Below are 17,183 nucleotides of genomic sequence, written 5' to 3'. Positions count from 1 at the left end.
TCTTTAAAGCGTCTCCAGGGGCGCCTGGGTAGCACAGTCATTAAGCGTCTGCCTTCGGCTCAGGGCGTGGTCCCGGCATTCTGGGATCGAGCCCCACATCAGGCTCCTCCGCTGGGAGCCTGCTTCTTCCTCTCCCACTCCCCCTGCTGTGTTCCCTCTCTCGCTGGCTGCTGTCTCTCTCTGTCAAATAAATAAATAAAATCTTTAAAAAAAAAAAAAAAGAAAGAAAAGAAAATCCCTACTTTGGGATTTCACCACAGTACTTGTCACCATCTGGAACATTCTATATTTTACTTTTTCACCTTTTATCTCTCCCTGTTGAAATAAAATGTAAGCTCCACGAGCAGAGGGATTCCGTTGCTTTGTTCACTGGTCAATCTCCAGCTTCTAGAACAACGTCTGGCACACAGACAGCACTCAATGAATGAACGCATCCGTGTTTCCATCAACTCTCCTTCTAGAGGGCAGCTGGACTGAGCTACACACAGGAGAGGTATTTCTTTCTGTCTGCTCCGGTGCAGCTCTTCCTGGACATGTGTGTACCACTGCCCTCTACTCTCCTTTTGCTCTCCAGAACACCACGATCGTATCATAGTCCATCACCAGAATAGGGATAAAGAGTCCTCGGGAAGATGCGGTAACAAACTAAGAGTCACACACGAAGGAGAAACAGCACCCACATGTACCTCAAGACACCAACCCTTCAGCTACACCAGTACAGGCAAGCCTGCCACACAGGATAAATGTGCTCCCACGAAGTTACACACATGCACAGGATTTTGATTCACTGAGTGATCTCGGTATTACAGGCATCCTGAATGAACTTTCACGAAAAGAGAACCCTTTCACAACGCTGCCACCTCCAAATCACGTATTTTACGGTAATCACATCCGCTAAACAGCATGCTCACATCTCCTTTTCCTTCACAGATTTCTTCTCACAGGATTCTCTTACTTTTGCAAACCAGGCCTTGCTCTACCGACACAAGGGAGACAGTCCTTCTGCCACATATGCGGGACTTCTTGGCAATAACCAACCATACCTCCCCACTCAGGGAGGACAGAGGGCATGATGCCAACGACAAGAATTGTTTGAGCAACGCTTGAGGGGTAGTTAGGCCTCCAGGACCCTGTCCTCACTCCCATCCAGCACAGTCCCACAACTCCTCCTCACACACTCCTGCAGGACATCAGAGACCATCTCTGTAGGAATGAAAATCAAAGGCTCCTGTTTAGGGAAATCAGGTACACGGCAAGACATTATGGGGACTAAGACTGAAAATTGAGGGACTGGAAGAAAGTGTGTATGGGCACCTGGGAAACCCCAAACTTCCCTATCTGTTTAGCTCCAGAATCCAACAACCAGCCCCTACAAAAAGAAGGGACTTAAAGCATCCCTCTCAAGGGGAAGCAAATAACCCCAGAGAAAAGACCCCACAAAGAAAGTCCTCTTGCAGTGTGAACACTGAGGATACTACTCAAAAAGGCCAGCTCACACACAGCTTTCAACCAGTATCTCTAGTGCCTTTTATTTTATTTTTTAAAGATTTTATTTATTTGACAGAAACATAAAGAGAGCCAGACAGCACAAGCACAGTGAATGGCAGAGGGAGAGGGAGAAGCAAATCCCCCGCTGAGCATGGAACCCAATGTGGGACTCGATCCCAGGACCCTGGGTTCATGACCTGAGCTGAAGGCAGATGCTTCACCATCTGAGCCCCCCAGGCGCCCCTGTGCCTCACTTTTAAACAAGAAAGAACAGCCAAGGGTCATCATTTGGGTAAACCCTCCAGCAAGGAAGACAGAAACCAAAACAAACCCTTGATAAAGGAACTAGGAGGACACAAAGACTATCCTATGCAGAAAGCTGGGCAAACAACTAAGGGATTATAACTAACATCTCCAGAAAGATTTTTAAATGTTGACCCACGAGCAGAAAAAGTACATTAGAGTGTATACTCAGAAAACAAGGGCAGAAAAAATTTAACAGACAGATCAGAAAACACAACAACAAAAAAGGAAAACAGGAGATAAGAGATTTAAAATTTAAAGGCTCATTCTAAATGGTCCAACTTCTAAATAATAGGAAACTCTAAAATGAGGAAACAGTAAAAATGGAAAATAGGAAATTGTTGAAGAAATAACATTTAGCAAACTCCCAGAATTGAAGGACTAGTTTTTTCAGCACAACAAAATTAAGAAACCCCACAGCAAGGCACAGTACTACGAGATACAACATCCAAGAAATGTTCAGAGAGCGGGGAAGCCACGTCCATGGGAGTACGAACAGAATGGAGTCAGGCTTCTCCGGTACAAGCTGTAAGAAAGAAGACAATGGTGCAAACCCTTTAACTTCTGAACGTCACCCTAACTGGAATTATAACCCCACTCAATCTCTCCCCCACACACAGCAGCCACACGGCAGCCACGCAGCAGCCACATGGCACCAGACAGCAGCCACATGGCGGCCATGCAGCAGCCACATGGCACCAGACAGCAGCCACACGGCAGCCACGCAGCAGCCACATGGCACCAGACAGCAGCCACATGGCGGCCATGCAGCAGTCACACAGCAGCCACACGGCAGCCATGCGGCAGCCGCGCAGCAGGCATGTCGTAGCCACACAGCATGCCTGAAGAACAACCATCTCAGGGGGAGTGGGAATAGGGAAGGTTTCAGCAGACATGTCTCTTAGGGAAAAAAACAGTTCATCTGACAGGTTTTATAATGCAGAGAACTATATTCACAGGCATTTTTTAAGTTGATAGAGCGTAAAGGAAGATTTATGGCAGAAAGTCAAATAACTAATCAAAGGGGAAAATGCAGCAATTAAAATTCAAAAATACAAACAAAAAATGGTACAAGAAAGAAAACGCTTGGCCCACCTCAGCAATGGAAACACCAGATATGGACTTAAACCAAACCTAGGATGTAGTAATAATTACAGTGGGTGGCAGGGGAGCGAGAACACCAATGGAGATGCCCTAAGACAGCAGTACGGATGCAGACTCAGAAAGGTGGGTGTGAGGGACCACAAGTCTACACGACCCCAGATCCATTTCACAGCCTTGACCCCAGTGTGGCTGCATTTGGAGAGGGAGCCTCTAAGGAAGTCATAAAGGTTGAATGATGTTGTAAGAGGGGGCCCTGACCCAACAGGACTAGAGTCCTTACTCGGACACAGCAGGGAGCTGCTCCCTCCCCACACACACACAGTGAGATGGTGGCTGTCTGCAAGCCAGGCGGAGAGGCCTTGCAAAGAAATCTCCCTGCCGTGGCCTTGATCCGGGACTTCCAGCCACCATAACTGTGAGAAGTACATGTCTGCTGTTTAAGCCCCCACGTCGCCGGTGTTTTGTTGGGGAAGCCTGAGCAGACTTATACACAAGGGTAAGAAACAGCTGGAGGTGGCCATTCTAGAGAGGGGGGACACGGACTGCTAAGCTTAGTTATCAGCCTTTTAGCATTGAGTTTTTCCTTGTCTCCATATTTTTTTCATAAAAATTTAAATTAATTTAAAATACTGGTGTAGTAATGCAAACATTAATAGATCTAAGATCATATGAAAAGGAAACTTACATGCATCCTTCTTAAAGAAAAAACAGGCTTTTGAACAGTTGCATATAATTTAACCTCCTTGCAACACACTTTTGTATATATCTTAATAGCACACTTTCTAATTTCTATAAATATGTTTTATAGGAATTCGGAAAATGTAGAAATAAAAATAAGAAAATAAAAAGTCTATGTTCTCCAACCGTACAAAGAAAAAAAAAATCCCTGTGCAATCAGCCCCCCGAGTGGACATCTGCGCTCTTCCGTTAGCGACCCCGAGCAACACTGAAAGCAACATGCCTTGTGACTTTGTCTTAAGTCATCTCTACACCCAGGGTGGGGCTTGAACTTGTGCCCTCAGACCAAGAGCCCCACACTCCACCAATGAGCCAGCCGGTTCTCCTTTAGGGTTATTCTTAAACACTGGCTCCAGGGGTGCCTTAGTGGCTCGCTATTTGGTTAAGTATCCAACTCCTGATTTTGGCTCAGGCTGTGATCTCAGGGTCTTGGGATGAAGCCCCACATCAGGCTCCACACTCAGCACAGAGTCTGCTTGACAGTCTCTCTCTCAACACTCCCTCTGCCCTCCCCTGCCCGCTCACGTGCGTGCTTCTCTCTCTCCCGCTCAAATAGATAAACAAATCTTTAAATGTTGAGACTGGCCCTACAGACTGAAGAGGAGTTAGTAGAGATCCAGAGGGGGTCAATACCAAAAACAAACAAAAACAAAAAAACAAAAAGCACTTAAAACAGCTCAAAGTGCACAAAGCTGGATGAGCAGAGAGCCCAGGAATGGACAGAGAGCTCCCTGCTGCTGGGGGGATAAAGTGGACACCCACCCAAGCACCTAGCAACCTCTGTCCCTTAAAACCAAAGAGCCAAGTCCAGTTGCTACCAGAAGTTGCAGTGGTTCTTAGAGAAGGCTCCCGAGCCAACACTGGAACCCACCCAGCAATGGGAGTCCAACTGCAGAGAGCACACGGAGGGGCAAGGCTGAGCCCCTTCGCGTGCCAGAGGCCCTAGGCACAGCCTCTTTTGTGGGCTCTCTGAAGACACTGAAGCGGTTTCTCTTAACAACCAGCCTCGGTCCCAAGAAGGGAGCGAAGAGACAGACCGAGCTGTTTCCTCAGATCAAACACTTTCTGGAATTAACAGGCTGTAAGAGGACCCTGAGCGGCTCACTAAACTGAGCATTTGTACTGATGTGACACGGGGGGAAATAAAGCAACACCAATTCCCCTCCACACGCACGTGGGCAGCCTCTCGTGGTGGTCCCAGACCGCAGAAAGAATTACTAGACTGCTTCGCTTTCCTGACCGAACTACCCCCACTCGCCACTCACGCAAATCCCCGTACTTGTAACAATCCACATGGTACGCTGACATTAAATGAAGTCAGGACCGTAGAAAAGATGAACAGAGCTGGTGAGTGAGCGTCCACTTCAGGGGCACCTGGGTGGTGCAGTCGTTGGGCGTCTGCCCTCGGCTCAGGGCTTGGTCCCGGCGTTCTGGGATCGAGCCCCACATCGGGCTCCTCTGCTATGAGCCTGCTTCTTCCTCTCCCACTCCCCCTGCTTGTGTTCCCTCTCTCGCTGGCTGTCTCTGTCACATAAATAAATAAAATCTTAAAAAAAAAAAAAAAAAAAAAGAGTCCACTTCCAATCTCCATGACACTGGGGCACAAACCTGAGAACAGGCAGTGACACCAGGCAGCTGACCTATAGGGATGGCTCAGTGCCAAGGACGCGCACCAGGCCAAGCACATCAAGCCCACACTCTCCCAAAATAGCTGCGGCCGCACGTCAGAGCCACAGGCAGCACGGGCCACGCACAGGGCCCGGGTCAACAACATGGCTCATCAGCTCTCTGCAAGCACTTCCCTTTCATAATAAACCCAATGATACAGAGGCCCAGGCAAAGAGGCTTCTCTATTCCAGAATTCTCCAGTCCGACGGCTAACTGATGATATTTTGCTGGACTCTGTTGAAACCTGTTGCAGACCACGGAGTTTTTTATATGACTGAAGCAGAGAAAAAACACTTTTAGACTCTCCCATAACTAATTTTAAAATTTTAATGGCCCGTCCTATCCCACTGACAGGCGCATGAAGGGCACACAGCATGTTTGTGCTGCTGTGACCGCGTCCAGCACGGGCACGCGTGCATCGTGGGAGCGTGGGGTTGAGTCCAGGGAAGTCAGTGGGAAGTCCCGACAGAGCTGGAAGAAGGGATGACGTGATCAGACTTGCACTTAGGAAAGACTGCTTTGGCGCTGTAGGAAGAGACAGAGGCCTAGGTCGAAGGTTCTGCAGTGGGGCACCTGGAGGGCTCAGTCGGTAAAGAGTCCGACTTTCGATCTCAGCTCAGGTCTTGATCTCAGGGTTCTGAGTTTGAGCCCCAAGTTGAGCTCCATGCTGGGCGCGAAGCCTACTTAAAATAAAAAGGGTCTGCAGACCCAGGCGGCGGCGGGAGCCAGCGTGCAGACAGCAAGAAGCAGAGGCATTCAGCACGCACCGGGCAGGAGCCAGAACTTGCTTCTGTACTGGACACGGGGGTGAAGGGAGCAGGGCTCGATGGCTTGGGTTGACCCGGTAGACGGTGGTGCCACTTCTGGAGGCTAGAGCGGTTACAAGAGGAAATTAACACGCCTCCCTTGAAGGAAACAGGTTATTAAAATCTGAACATGTCATTCATATCTTTGAAACCATCTAGAATGCTGATACAAACTTCACCAAAATCTAACAGACGATGATGAAATGAGCTGACCTTCACCGAGCACCTGCTGTGCGCAGGCCAGTCTAATCACCCCAGGCGTTAAGACACGGAACCCCTATGACGACCTCATTAGGCAGCTAGCACTTCACCCTCCCCGTTTTCCAGATAAGCACGGCAACTTCCCCACCAACAAAAACCAGAAGGCTGACCTCACAAGACACTGCCTAGTGGAAAAGCGAGGGGTCATTAAGCTAAACCACCAAGCTTAAAGTTCTCCGCATCCATCTGGCAAGGTGAGTGAGAAGATCTGTCAAGTCCTGACTCGAGAACCCCACAGCTGCACACTAAGATTTGTCTGAAAACGACTCCGGTCACCTACTCTGGGATCATCTGTTCGGTTACAGGAATTCATCCAGCTGAATGAGTCACACGTCTGGAAGATGACAAGGGAATGGCAACAGGGCCATGCTCTCGCCCTAAGCTTCACGACCCTCGCAGAAAGAAATGACAAGCTCGGCAGTAGAATACACAGGGGAGGACGTCAGGGAGAGCGGGACTGCAAACATGAGCTACCCTCCACCACAAATGGCCTAACAATCGACAGTGGAGAGAATTTGCTGGAGGGTCAATCAAACAGGCCCACTGTGAACAAGACAAATGTGCCCAGGGCCATGCCCTCAGCACCCGCAGGTGCACCCTGGAGCCCCTGGGCCAAGGGATCCCAGAATTCCTTGCTCTCTGTGTCTCTATGGAAATTCTGTTCTCTGTGTCACCAGTCACCATCACTAGAGCCGCTGCCTAAACTCCACCTGAACTCCAATCAGAAACCCAAAATCAATCTTACTTTTCTGCCTTCCATGTGCAATTGTATATATTTGGGGCATTTCCTCTTTTTACATTTCTTCTCTTGACCTTTCAAGACATTACCAGAAATATAGTCAATAAGCCAACAAACAGGTCTGACAGCTCCTCAAACTCCGAACGGACTTTGGAGAGGAAGGACCCATTGTCCCCCCTTTACTTTTTTATTTATTTTTAAGTAATCTCTACACCCAACGTGGGGCTCAAGAGTTGCATGCCCTGCTGACCACGCCAGCCAGGCGCTCTGGTTGTCAGCCCTCTAAGTGCTGAGTTGCTCCCGCTATGAAGGGTATCCCTGGTCCACTCTCTGGCCACGACCATGATGACGAGCCCTGACCAGGAGCTCCTCACTGGGCTGGCCCACCAGGAAGACACAAGAAAATATGTGACTCCCTGTTCTTGGGAAACTTCTCAGCCAGTGAGGAAGGTAAGGGTAGTAAAGAGAAATGGAAAGCATTTGCAAGTGTCAGGCATCAAACCCAGGAGCCACTGTTAGGTGTGGGTGGTTGGAAGGGCTGAGGAGGGTGACCAACCGGGGCCAGGAGGGTAATGGGAGACAGGCCCACCCACACAGTCCCTGAACAGACCTGGGGAACCAGGCCACACTTTTTGTTCTTTTTAAAGATTTTATTCATGGGGCGCCTGGGGGGCTCAGTCCGTGAACCATCTGTCTTCGGCTCAGGTCCTGATTCCAGGGTCCTGGGACTGAGCCCCACATCAGGCTCTCTGCTCAGTGGGGAGTCTGCTTCTCCCTCGTTCTCTGCCTGCTGCTCCCCCTGCTTATGCTCTCTCCCTCTCTCAAATAAATAAAAAAGCTTTTAATAATAACAAAAGACTTCATTCATTTGAGAGAGAGAGAGAGGGCACGTGTGCGCACACGAGTGGCGGGTGCAGAGGAGAGGAAGAAGCAGGCTCCCAGCTGAGCAGGAAGCCCCATGCACTGGATGTGCGACACAACGTGGGGCTCGATCCTAGGACCCTGGGATCAAGATCTAAGTCGAAGGCAGATGCCCAGGTGCCCCCAGGCCACACTTATGATGGGGCAGTAAGACCTGAGCCTGCCAGCTGATGTCTTACAGTCCTTGGGCCCCAATGCCAAATCACATGCATCATCAGAAGGCCTTCTGTCAATTCACGCCAGTTAAAATGGTGGGTGTGAACCAACCAAAGTTATGTTCAAAGTTCACTGACTACGGCAATAGAGACTAGGAAAATTTGCATAGACACACAGAGAGCAAAGAATTCTGGGACCGCTTGGCCCAGGGGCTCAAAATGACCCCGGTGAGTTGGATAAATGCAGAAAAAGGCCAGGGGCACAGGTGTTTTCGGAGCTTTGACAGAGACCTAAGTATAACGCTCATTTAACTTTTCACGAGTTGGCTGTACGAAGAACCACCACGTGAGCACAAGTACGGCCTCCTATGGGGAAACAGCCGTGCACCCAGGGAGGCAGGACAACACCAGAGAGCACAATCGGAGCAGCCCCAGGTTACAGGACCTATGGGACCATGGGGCTCAGTTTTGGGAGACCCTAGAGAATGGCCCTCCGGATGCACTTCGCGCAGAATCAGTGCTTACGGGAGGCACATGCCGCCCACGGGAAACGCATCCCCCAGGAAGATTTCCAGTCCAGCCCCTGGCCCCCTTCGCAGCAGGCAGCACCTGCCCTCCTCCCTCCCTTTCCTTTCCACCCCAATCGTCCTTTGGAGGACCATGTCCTCCTCATGTTCCTTCTGGTGTGCCCTCCTTGATGCGAAGCCCAGCATCACAGTTCCGGGCCCTTGCACAAAGATGACGCTGGAATAGTCAGGACAGAGGCACACAGCACCCCTGGCCACGCAGGGCAAAACGCAGGACCTCCTTTGAACGCTGGAGACGGTGTCTGCTTACAAAGCAAGGGAGCCTGGAGCCCAAGGTCGCTACAGTAGCCACCTCCAACCAGCCAGCAAAACCGGCCAGGGAAGGCAGAGACAAGAAGTGGCAGTTTCTTACACAACTAAATGTGCTCTCACCTTATGACCCAGCAATGGCACTCCACCGAGTTTACCCAAAGGAGGTGAAAACGTCTGTCCACACAAAACCCTGCTCCACAGAAGTTTACTGCAGCTTTCTTACTGATTGCCAGAACCCGGGAGCAATGGAGCCATCCTTCAGCAGGCAGGTGCACAGACTGACTGTTGTCCATCCACACAACCGACTATCATTCGGGGCTAGAAGAAAGGAGCTACGAGCCGTGGGAAGACGTGGAGGAACCTTATATCACCGAGTGAAAGAAGCCAACGAGAAAAGGCACATGATGGATGATTCCCGCTACATGACGTTCTGGAAAAGGCAAAAGCTCTGTGGGGGGAGAAAGAGCGGTATCTGGGGTTAGGGGAGAGGACGGGATGAACAGGCAGAGCAGAGAATTCTCCGGACGGTGACGCTACTCTGCACGACACGATGAGGGGTCTCCACGTCACCGTATGTTCGCGCCCCAGAGCGCCCAGCGCCAGGTACCAACCCCGAAGGGAGCTGCGGACTCTGGGTGGCGATGACACTGATGTATTTTGTCAGCTGTAACAGACACACTACTCTGGTGAGCAGCACTGATAATGGAGGAGACTGTGCATTTGTGGGGGTGGGGGTCGTACCTTCCTCTCACTTTTGCTGATAACCGAAAACTGCTCTAAAACAATGAAGTCTTTAAAAGAAAAACGGCTGGAGTCCAGATCAAATCACACGTGAAGCTGGCCCTACCTCTGGACTTTTCAATGATCTCAGTCAACTGGACTTTCTGTGACTTCCAACCTAGGGCATCCCAAGTGCACACCCTTGCAGGACAAGGAGAATGCGCTGGACGCTGTACTCTGCCAGTGCTAGTAAGTGATGACCCTGACACCAGAGACCCTCCAGCCACAGAGCAGCACAGGTAACCTCGACGGGGATGGTGTCCAACTGCAGACGGGACACCCAAACTCCAGCCTTCCTCTGCTGCCAGCAGCTCCAATGACAAGCAAGGCAAAGCCAAAATGAGCCACAGTCCTTAGGGCTCAACCCACTTAAACAAGTGAAGCCAACGTACTCTATTAATTTAAAATCAAAGGTTGCTTATTACAAATAGTGCAAACCAAAGGAAGAAAAAGCAAAGTTGCTGCTTAAGACTAAGAACTGAAAAAAGTACAGAATAGGGCTCAGGAATTTTTTTTTTTTTTAAGTCATCTCTATACCCAAACTCGGCTCGAGCTCGAACTCACAACCGCAAGATCAAAAGTCGCACGCTCTACCAACTGAGCCAGCCAACTCTGATTTCTGATTTAAGAAATTCCTGAGCCCCTTGGCACCTGGCAGTCTCAGTCGGTAGTGTATGTGACTCGATCTTGGGGTTCTATGCTCGAGCCCCATGCTGGGTGTAGAAATTATTTATTTACTTACTTGCTTTTATTTTATTTTATTTTTTTTAAGATTTATTTACTTATTTGACAGAGAGAGACAGCCAGCAAGAGAGGGAACACAAGCAGGGGGAGTGGGAGAGGAAGAAGCAGGCTCCCAGTGGAGCAGGGAGCCCGACGTGGGGCTCAATCCCAGAACGCCGGGATCACACCCTGAGCCGAAGGCAGACGCTTAACGACTGAGCCACCCAGATGCCCCTGGGTGTAGAAATTATTTAAAAGTAAAATCAAGAAAGAGGGGCGCCTGGGTGGCACAGCGGTTAAACGTCTGCCTTCAGCTCAGGGCGTGATCCCGGCGTTCTGGGATCGAGCCCCACATCAGGCTCCTTTCTTCCTCTCCCACTCCCCCTGCTTGTGTTCCCTCTCTCGCTGGCTGTCTCTGTCAAATAAATAAAAAAAAAATAAAATCTTAAAAAAAAAGTAAAATCAAGAAAGAAAAAAAGAAAGACAGAAGGAAAGAAAGAAAATAAGTCAGAATTGAGCTCAAAATTTTTTCCCTGAAGCCCAGGCCTCCAATTTAATTCCATCTTAAAACTATTCTAATTAAATCATTTTAGGTTGGGTTTTAAAAACTGTGTCAGTTATTAGCCTTACTTAGAATAATTATGGCAAGTTCTGTCCTAAAAAGCTTGCTATATCAATAGCGTTTAGCTCAAGACAATGAGCAAAAGGCACACAAAAATTACTTCAAATGGTCTATCTTGAATCACATCATTTAAATGATACTTAAACCTTAGAAATGTTTAATCCTGTGTTTATTAGCAAGTAGCTAATTTCTCTACCACCACAAGCTTGAAGAAATGATCTAGGTTTTAGTAACACCACGGGAGAGGAGAGGAGAGGATCTGGACTCCTGATTAAATCAGCAGGGGTCCCGCAGATTCCCTGCTTTGAGAGTTTCACGGGCAAATGTCCCCAAGACCAGCAGGGGGGAAACGAGTGGGAAACGTAAGTGCCCTGTCAACATCTGCTAGCATCAGCAAGACGCTCCAACCAATGCAAATAAACCTCTGGTAACCACAGAAGGGATGACCAAGTCAAGAGAATGAAGACACAGGTCTCCCCAGCTGAAACGACCTCTTGACAGCACCACTGGCACCTTGCAAGCTGCAGTGCACCTGCGTGCACAAGCTCTAACAGAGATTCTGATGCCACTGGGAACGGACCACACAGTGGCACTCACTCTGTCAGCAGAGGGGAGAAGCCCACCCCTAGAACTACAGCCACAGGAAGTTCCCCAAGTTCTCACCCTGCTGCCTGGCAGCCTCCCGCCAACACTTCCCAGCCTCCAGGAAGAATCTTAGAGAACTGTCACAAAATGCAACGATCCGGAGTTCTCTAAGGATTGACACCTGTACATGTCCACTCCCCTCTTTATTCAGCCAAAAGGATGGCATCTGTGGAGTAAGTCCACCTCCTATGCGAGAAGGTACAAACATTACCGCTAAAGGCTAAGTTTGAATGTCAAGCCTTCTAAGACTTCCAAGACTCGTAATGACATACAAGGCCATATATTTTAGACTGCTCTTAACAAAAGTGTCCTCAACTCACAAATATTAGAAACATTTAAAGACAAACGTGAAGGTATCATGAAGAAGAACACCACTCCCCCCCAGCAGCAGGAGCACACCCACTTGGGGTCTGAGAGACAAGACCGCTCCTCACCGACACCTGTCCCTTGCCAGTTCTCCAGGTCTCAGATGTGAGCACAGACACAGAAGCCTTGCATCTGACTCACCTGAATTCTCTTCCTTCGCTGTACCGTCTACTTGCGGAGGCCCGCGGGGCGGCCGTCTCCAGAAGCAGCTTCTGTGTGAGCCTGCCGGGGGGAGCAGGGTCTCTGCCACCGTCTTCGTCTTGGTCTTGATCACACTTCCATTCCTCATCTTCGTTCAGAGTGGGCAGATATCCAGGTACGCCCTTCCCTGTCCCTGACCCAGAGCTCTGGTCACTACAGAGCTTCGGGCTCTCGGAGCCTGTCCTCGTATATTCCAAATAAATATCAGACTTGAGGAAAGAGGGGTAGGTGTTTTCTTCCATGGTGGACTGGATTTCCGTCTGGGCCTGGTCAAACATGGCAGGATCGATGAGCTGCTTCATGATGCAGTCCTTTATGAAGCTCTTGGTAGCCGGCTTAGTCTGCCTGGACACAATGCCGTTGTTATCGAGGATATACTTGCGGTAGATGGCTTTGGCCAGCTTCAGCCTCTTCTCCTCATTTGAGTCACAGGGCTCCAGTTTCCTGAAGCCGCTGCAGGCAAACCAGAAGTCCAGCAGGTCAGCACAGTCCTCCTGCTTCAGGAAAGTCCGAAACAGGTTTATCCCGTCTTGATCGTCCAGTAAGGAGTGCAGTGACTCGGCCCACTTCAAGTACGGTGGGGTGGGTGAGGCGCTGCCCTCAGGCTCGTACCCCAGGTCCAGATCCGAGCGCCTGGGAGTGGCTGCTGAAGTCTCACCTTTAACCCCGACACCTTTCCCGGAGCAGAAGCTGTGGCTGACGGGCCTGGGGTCTGTGGACACCAGTTCACCCTCCTCACCAGGCACTGGGGGTCGGGGGGCATCTTCGGTGAAAGTTGTTCCAAGGTCCAAAGGGAAACCCTGCTCTTGGATATTCATTTTGGGACTCTGTGCGTCAATGAACCATGGGCGCTGCACCCTAATACATCAGTACTTACAGCTCCAAAGTGAATCAATCTGTCCTGTTGAAACCATTAAGAGGACAAGGATTAGGAAAGGTGGGTCCATGGAAACATGACCACAGAGGTTTTTCTCAAGACAAGGCTCATCATGATGCCCTCCCGCTCGAACTCAAAGCCAGAAATTCAGGGGGCGCCTGGGTGGCGCAGCGGTTAGGCGTCTGCCTTTAGCTCAGGGCGTGATCCCGGCGTTATGGGATCGAGCCCCACGTCAGGCTCTTCTGCTATGAGCCTGCTTCTTCCTCTCCCACTCCCCCTGCTTGTGTTCCCTCTCTCACTGGCTGTCTCTATCTCTGTCGAATAAAGAAATAAAATCTTAAAAAAAAAAAAAAAAAAAAAAAAAAAAAAAAAGCCAGAAATTCAGTTTAAATTTTCAATCTTTTGTCTCAAGGTTTGTGCTATATTAAAACAATTTCTGGGAACTTTTACAACTACAGGAATGCCTCTGGATCTAAAAAATAAGTGCCCAGAGCAGGGAGAGTGCCACTCCCCTCCAGTGTCATTCTGTGAGAACATCATGGAGACTAGCAGCCTGGGGACCTCCCATCTGGGCCACAACCAGTCCTTCCCTGCAGGCTCCAGGAAGGCAGGAGGACTGGAGGAAAGAAAGATGCGCTCTAGTTCCCCTGGCTGTGTAAACTTGGATGAGAGCTGGTTCCTCACATCTAAGATGAGGGTGATCGCCCTACCTGCACTGCAGGGCTGCTGGGATATTCAGATACGGAAAGGGAGGCACAACACACACCATAAGGCAGGTGGTCATGTCTGCTCCCCACATTCGCTAGGCCCACAGTCACTGTGCGTTCTGCCTACCCCATCACTTCACACCTAGTATTCCTCCTAACAGGCGCAAACACACAAGGAGCTGTCAACACACACTTACTACACCAACAACTGGGGGTCGCCTTCGGCATCTTCAACCACGTGATCAAAGGACACCCCCTCCCCACACACACAGCGGCCATCTCACATCACCAGTGTGGACAATCTTAAAAAATGCTTCCACCAGCATGCTGCCTTTGACCTTGCCTATAAGGAAAGGGTCCTTCTGACAGCAAATGGCAATTTAGTACCCTGAAGAATGGAGAAGGTAGAGAAACAGAAAATGAAGCCCAAATGCAATTATACCTTTTGGCTAAGGAGGCATACAGCTCACATGATCTACGTCCATAAGCTCAAATCCAAACTACCCACCCTCTTAAGGGTCAGGCGGCTACTCGTGGTTTTGTTGCTGCTGGTGTGACAAGCCTGCCTTACACGTGAGGGAAGGCGATCCTGGATCGGGACTCTTTCACGGTCTTTGGCCCTCCCTGCCATACCCTACAGGAGCTCACAGAGCCCATGCGCTGAGCTACACCTCCCAGCCTGGCGGCCCGCCGTGGTCAAAGTGGTCTGGCTAGAGACGGGCTGGAGAGAGGCCTGTCAGGTCCAAACGCCTAGAGGGAGAAAAATAAACCCCTACAACCTGGTACCAACACAAAGGGTAGCTCTCCCTGGCCACCACGGCATAGGGCCGACATGTAATCTGCCCCCACACCTGCACTCTCACACTGTCCCCACTGCACCTGCCAGCAGCTGCTGATGGCTAGAAGCGAAAAGCACCCAGAAACGGAGAATGGGTCAAAATAACGTGCCCCAAATGACATTTCTGCAGCTAATGTGTCATCTCAGCAGAACAGCCTGCTTCTTAAGGTCAAGGCCCATGGACTGTGGCACCCTGCGGTCAGGGACCACTTCCACTGCAAAGTTGCTTTCTTTGAGCCCTGTTAACATGAATGAGCACCTGTGGTGTCTTAGCTCCACACCAGCTCATGGATCTCTCATGTCCTCTCGTCCAGGACGCCTTCTTAGGAAGGAGGGCCCACACTTGGCCCCGAGCCCTACCCTCAGAGATACTTTTTACTTCACCAGCCCTGAGAAAGAACTGAGTCACTGTGTTCCAATGGGAGGTTAATTACAAGTCACCGTTGTCACCTGCTCTGAAGACGCTGCTATCTCCTGCGTAAATTATTAGTAGCGGCCTGATTAAACATTTTCTGCAGGACCCACAGCACCTAGCACAAGGTCTCACAACCAATAAATATTTCATTCATTGACATGAAGGCAAATGACAATTGTCACAGATGCCAAATGTTAGCCCTTCACAGATGCTGAACTATTGTGCTATAAAAACAGCAACAAAACTCAAGATCTACCCCTTTATTACAAAACTGGGTTGGTCTCTAAAAACTAACCTCTTAATTCATGTGTGAACAAGTCCCCCTAATCATCTTCAACTATTTTTCATTGCACAGAAGAAACAGTTCTTATAACCCACATCTATTTTTGGCTGTCAACTGACAGAAGACCTTTGGTGCCCCTGGAAGCATGTGAACACCTCTCCAAATCCCTGATGTTCTCGAAACACGCTCTAACTCCCGCCATCTCTGGGCTCCCACACAGAAGCACGCCAAGCATTCAGTGTGCACACGCACACACCCCACATAAAGCAGTTCATGTGAACTCAGGGTAGAGTCAATGCCCACAAGCACTGACTCTGGCCAACAGCCTGAAACCACCATCAATAAAAGGATTCCATAAAAGTCATATACAACTCTGATAAGGCCTTTAAAACCTCCTGTAGTCACTGCTGAGGCATACCCCCTGGGTGCCATGGCAGCCAGCTCAATGCTATAGATACCTATGTGGTTACTCATTTCACTCAAATATAACTTTTTAACCCCTGATTTATGCGGAGTGTGGGAGTAAAACAGCATATGACTCTGACATTCTCCTGCTCATTAACTAAACTCTACAGGGTGAGGGCCACTGTTCTGCAGTGTAACCCATTCCTTCACCATCTAAACTCTCAAGGACCAATGAAGTCCAAAAAAGTCCAGTCACTTTTCTGACTCTAGAAACCCAAGAAACCCCCACACCTTCTGAAAATCCCAGAGAAACACTGTATTTTGTATGCCCGTCCATTCTTGTCCCTAAATATAAGTTCTCAAACATGGCTACCCTGGGAGGTCAGGTGTAGACCACGTGTGTTCTCCAAAACGAAGCCTGTGGATCTGAGTACGCCTGAGACGCTTCCCGAAGAAGCAGAGAACACACGTGCAAGCAAAGAAGAGTGGCTGAGATAAACAACAAGAACTCTTCATAAATTATCGTGGAGACGGGCTGAGAAAAATCCCCAGGGAATTGATGTATGTTTGTTTGTTTGTTTTTTCTACTGTCTTCAGTGCTGAGCTGAAAGTTTCATTGCCCTGGCCTTGCAGCTCTGGCTTCATGGGGGACTGAATTCCAAAATGTGGGGTGTTAGTAGAAGCTAACACCCGCACCCGAGAGAGAGTTTTGGGGGACGAGAGTACAGCCACTCCGATAAGCCAAACCACAGCATGGATTCAGCCTCAGGCACTTCTGCCTCCTTGGGTTTCAGACTCCGCATTCCTACTTTTTGCTGGAGGAACAGGGAAGGGATGCGCTACCGTCCAGCCTCTCTCCAGGATCCCTGCACACGGCAGCTACTCCGCACCCCACGCACACGCGAAACATGCTCCAGGCCACAGACAGCTGCGGACCCAGGCTTCCTCCAGGAAGAAGCCCACAGCCCTTCTCCGAATCCTCGTTCTTCCTTGCACTCTTCCCCCCAGGAGAGCAAGGGCCGCCCTTTCTGAACCAAACCCCGCACTTTCGCAGGCTCACACAGCCGAGCACCAACGGCCCTTCCCCCTTGCCGGCTCCATCCCGAGCGAGCATCCCCTCTTCGGCACACCTGCCCTCACAGCCTTGATTGAACCCCACACACCTTGCTCGCACAGCACCCGCTCTGCACAGCCTGCTGACCGCCGCACGCCGCCCAGCACGCGCGTCCGGCCCGCACGCCCCCGGAGCCCGCACAGCCTCCCCGCACGCGCGTCCGGCCCGCACCCGCCGAGCCCCTC

General features: G+C 50.1%; 1 protein-coding gene across 2 annotated transcripts in view; it reads right to left on the bottom strand.

Annotated features, from left to right (window-relative positions):
• Positions 1–17,183, bottom strand: part of AXIN1 (axin 1) — a 56,629-nt gene extending 39,446 nt beyond the window's left edge. For both annotated transcript variants that reach the window (XM_034670734.1, XM_034670735.1), the window contains exons 1-2: positions 17,048–17,183; positions 12,300–13,260 (exon numbers count right to left, since the gene is read on the bottom strand). In XM_034670734.1, coding sequence (XP_034526625.1) covers positions 12,300–13,177 — 878 coding nt within the window. In that variant the 5' untranslated portion in view covers positions 13,178–13,260; positions 17,048–17,183. The remainder of the gene's footprint in view (positions 1–12,299; positions 13,261–17,047) is intronic.

Source organism: Ailuropoda melanoleuca, chromosome 10, assembly GCF_002007445.2.
Source record: "Ailuropoda melanoleuca isolate Jingjing chromosome 10, ASM200744v2, whole genome shotgun sequence".
NCBI lineage: Eukaryota > Metazoa > Chordata > Mammalia > Carnivora > Ursidae > Ailuropoda > Ailuropoda melanoleuca.
This window is presented reverse-complemented; position numbering and strand designations above follow the sequence as displayed.